The sequence below is a fragment of the Orycteropus afer genome, unplaced genomic scaffold, assembly GCF_000298275.1.
Source record: "Orycteropus afer afer isolate SDZICR_OR568_19922 unplaced genomic scaffold, OryAfe1.0 scaffold00006, whole genome shotgun sequence".
Classification (NCBI taxonomy): Eukaryota; Metazoa; Chordata; class Mammalia; order Tubulidentata; family Orycteropodidae; genus Orycteropus; species Orycteropus afer.
In genome coordinates this window covers 11,329,513-11,333,502 of record NW_006921593.1, presented here as the reverse complement: position 1 = coordinate 11,333,502, position 3,990 = coordinate 11,329,513, and the positions used below count along the sequence as shown (strand labels likewise).

Below are 3,990 nucleotides of genomic sequence, written 5' to 3'. Positions count from 1 at the left end.
GTCAGTCTTCACAGAAGCAAAGCCCAAACCACACCCACGGCCGTGGAGTCCATTCTGACCCACAGCGCCCCTAGAGGACAGAGTGGAACTGCACACAGGGTCTCCAAGGCTGTCAATCTTCACAGAAGCAAAGCCCAAACCACACCCACTGCCTTGGATTGATTGCGACCCACAGCGCCCCTAGAGGACAGAGCGGAACTGCCCACAGGGTTTCCAAGGCTGTCAATCTTCACAGAAACAGACTGCCTCGTCTTTCTCCCGTGGAGCAGCTGGTGAGTTCCAATTACCGACTTTTTGGTTAGTGACCTGTGCCAACAGGGCTCCTTCTTTGCAATAAAGCACCTTGTATTAACACTTGTCTGCCCAACTACTTCTCTCTGATCAGGAATGACTTCAGTCAGAATCTGTGAACTTTGACCTTTTTGTCTGGGTAACTTAAAACCGAGATGGGAGGTTCTCTTCCCCTTTCCTGTAGCCTTGTGTTGCATTTTTAGGAAACATCTAATAGGGTGGGATTTTAAACAGACTTTTCTCGATTTGAAGAACAATACTGAACCCTAATGCTATCCCCAGAAGTTTGTAAGTAAAGTCTGTGAAAGCTGGAAACTGTGTCAGGCAGAAAGCCATCCGAGAACTCAGACCTGCGAGAGCTAGAACTTGAGGGGACTGCCTTGGTTTTCCAGGTCTCACAAGTTCTCCACCTTTGACAGGGTGCATGCAGTCTGATCACTTTATATTGTTCTCTCTTATGAAAAATATTTGCGTTTTCCTTCTCTGACAGGTTTCTGCTTCCGCAGGTTCCAGCTTCTGAAGGTTTCCCTGCACTAAGAGCATGTGGAGGCTGCTGATTGACACTGACCCCCAGAGATTGGCTTTATGTTTATTGGTAAGTGTTGCCTTTTGGAAGTCTTTTGTGGTTATACGTAAATAAATCAATCCTCTTCCGGCTGCCAACCAAAAGGTCGGTGGTTCAAACTTACCAGCCACTCTGTGGGAGAAAGACGAGGCAGTCGGCTTCCCTAAAGATTTACAGCCTTGGAAACCCTGTGGGGCAGTTCTCCCCTGTCCTCTACGGCTACGAGGAGTCGTAAGCGACTCGATGGCAGTGGGTTTGGTTTGGTTTACCTAAACTTTTCTCTAGGTTCGAGCCATGGAACGTGCATTAACTCCACCTAGTAAGTAAGGAGCTCGGTGGCATACTGCCTAAGACATTTGACTGCTAACCAGAAAGTTGGCAGTCCAAACCCACCAGCCATTGTGTGGGAAGAAGATGGGGAAATCTACTTCTGTAAAGATTTGTTGCCTCGGAAACCAAAAGGGGGCCATTATGACCCAGAATCAACCCAATGGCAATGAATTATTATTATTTGGCATATTAAGTTACAGTAGTATAGTTTTGAATAGGTTTTTAAAATAAGGACTTAAAGTAGCAGGTTTTAATTTCAAATTGGCACCACCAGAAGGGCCCCCCATGCCCTTCTGAATTGGCACAAAAGAGCCAAAAATCATTATCAGCAACATGACAGAAGCAAGTGAAGATAAGGCTGTGCAGTTGTGTTAAAATTTGAAGACAGGACCCTGCACACAGGGCAGCCCATACATGGTGGAGGGCTTATTTGCTCTGTTTGATATTGTCCACTCAGTGGGCTAATGCCCAATCAAAATAATTTGTTTCAGCCTTTGAAACTAAGAGGCCCTCCTACTTGTGGCAGTCACGTCTTTGGTTGGAGACGTGCTGGAGAAAATGGAGCCTTCTCTTACTCAGATGGGCTCCATTCCCATGGGTGGAAATTCCTGGCGGGATTTGCAAGGTGCCTCAGGGCGTCTTGCAAGTAACTGGCCAGAGCACCGGCTAGTCAGGCGAGGGACACTTTTGGCTCTCACAATGACCAGACAAACTGGCCTCTGTGGCGTGTCCCCAGGCCTCATGGCAGAGTGTTCACCTGCGTCACTCGCCATCCCGCCTTAGGCCCATCGTGCAGATGAGGCCGAGGCTCAGCACGGTTAAAGGGGAGTTAACCCGTCTCTGTTGATTTCACAGCCCGAGCCCCACGGCCACCCCGTGACCAGCACGGTGTGGGCTCCCCACAGGGGTGAGCGTCCACACGGGGCGAGCGTACCTTCAGCCCCGATTTTCCCGTCTCCATCATTATCTGCAGCAGCCATTAGGGACTTGGTTTCTGACTCAGTCAGTTCTCTAGCACCGCTCTCAAACTTCTGGAGGAAAAACCTGCGGGGTGACAAAGATTGATGCGGACTTCCCGAAAACCACGCCCCTCTGCACTGACTCTAAGCCAGCCACCTGTCTGTGGCCATCGTTCAAGCTCTTTCTTACTGGGCAAAGGTAGACGCTTCCATCGTCGAAACCAGTGGTGGGCGTTTTGCTTCTGAGACCCTCACTGGCTTTCGTTAAGTCCTTTTGCCCAAGAAAACCCCTGGAGCGGATGAAATTTTGCACCTGCAGCCTTCGGGGCTCTGGTTCAGCGCTCTGTGCAGGGAGATGTGTGGCCAGCATGCTCACACTCTTCGCTTATAGTGAGGTTTTTCTGAGTGACCAGCAACGAGGCTGACCGTTGAAGAAAGGCCGAGAAAAAGGGCCTCTCTTGCCCCCACCCACATGCCAGGCAGGCTAAGGCCCATGCTTACTTCAGCTCATGTTCATCCAGGTATCCACTCTGGTCATTGTCTATAAACCGGAAAACGTCCTTCACCTGGCTGGCCGACATCTTGGAGAGGCCTGACGTCTGGAAGAATTTTTGGGGTTCAAAAGTATCTGGGTCTGAAGGACAGAGAACGGGCATTCTGAAGCTCATTGGGTCACATTTTGCGTTTGGACCAGCGTGTTGAAAACACAGGCTAGTACAGCTGCTTAATATAACAGCCCTGAGCCACTTCATTTCTTCTTTTTAGTTTTTTAAAACGACAGAGAAGGGCTGTTACTGGACCACAATTCTGAGTCACCAAGACCACATGGCTCAGTGGTGGTGTCACCTGCCCCTCCCCAACTTGATCTTGTCCATTTCCTGTTCTCCCTCCTTGATGCCCACCCCCTGCCCACTGTGTATCCAAGACCCCAACATCGCGGGTCTAACTGGTGGCGAAAAATGCAGCCTCTGGATTCAATCAGACAAAATGGCACCCACTGGTGTCTTTTTCCACTTTTAGGAAGGTTCTTTACTCTTACAAAGGAGCCCTGGTGGCACAGTGGTTGAGCACTCAGCTGCTAACAGAAAAGTCAGCAGTTGCAACCCACCAGCTGCTCCACGAAAGAAAGATGTGGCAGTCTGCTTGTAAAGATGACAGCCTTGGGAACAGTAGGGGGCAGTTCTGCTCTGTCCCATAGGGTCCTTAGGAGTCAGAATCGACTCAAAGCCGAGGATCAAGGAAAGCGATCACATGGTTCGGATCTCACATCCTTATCATTTCCATCATCTAATTAATAACAGTGTTATTCTCAGATTTTGTGAATTTCAGCAAAGTTCACTCCCGTTGCTTCACCAGAGATGTGAACAGGTGAGAAAGGCCACACCTGCCTCCTGGGCTGCACCCCGCTTACCTTGGCACTCCTGCAGGGCCGCTGCGATGTCGTCCGCGCTCAGAAGGTCCGTGATGCTCATCATCCACTTGGTCACCCAACAAAGGAGATGAGGTCAACGCGAAACGGGCATGTACGTCAGGAACCCACCCTCCCAGGCCCTTGGGAACCATTTCTTTACTTTAATGGTTTACTATCCAGCAAAATGCAGTGTTGTATTAAGTGATGGGACAAAATTGACAGATTCAAAGCCTAATACTGAAAAGGTCCCCATGCCCTCTGTGCAATGCACTCACAAATAAATGCTACAACCTGAACAACGTTCCCATTCAGTTTCCTGATAAGGAAATTAGTTTGGTGGCATCAGTCACTGACACAGCCACCTACAAACCACTCGGAAGTAAACCACGTTAGAAACGCAGTCACATTTTCACACACCAGCCAGACAAATGCAC

General features: G+C 49.4%; 1 protein-coding gene across 1 annotated transcript in view; it reads right to left on the bottom strand.

Moving 5' to 3' along the window:
* OCM (oncomodulin) overlaps positions 1-3,617 on the bottom strand; it is a 4,123-nt gene extending 506 nt beyond the window's left edge. Inside the window, exons 1-3 of the mRNA XM_007940975.2 lie at positions 3,557-3,617; positions 2,647-2,779; positions 2,121-2,230 (exon numbers count right to left, since the gene is read on the bottom strand). Coding sequence (XP_007939166.1) covers positions 2,121-2,230; positions 2,647-2,779; positions 3,557-3,617 — 304 coding nt within the window. The remainder of the gene's footprint in view (positions 1-2,120; positions 2,231-2,646; positions 2,780-3,556) is intronic.
* Positions 3,618-3,990: the final 373 nt, after the last annotated feature.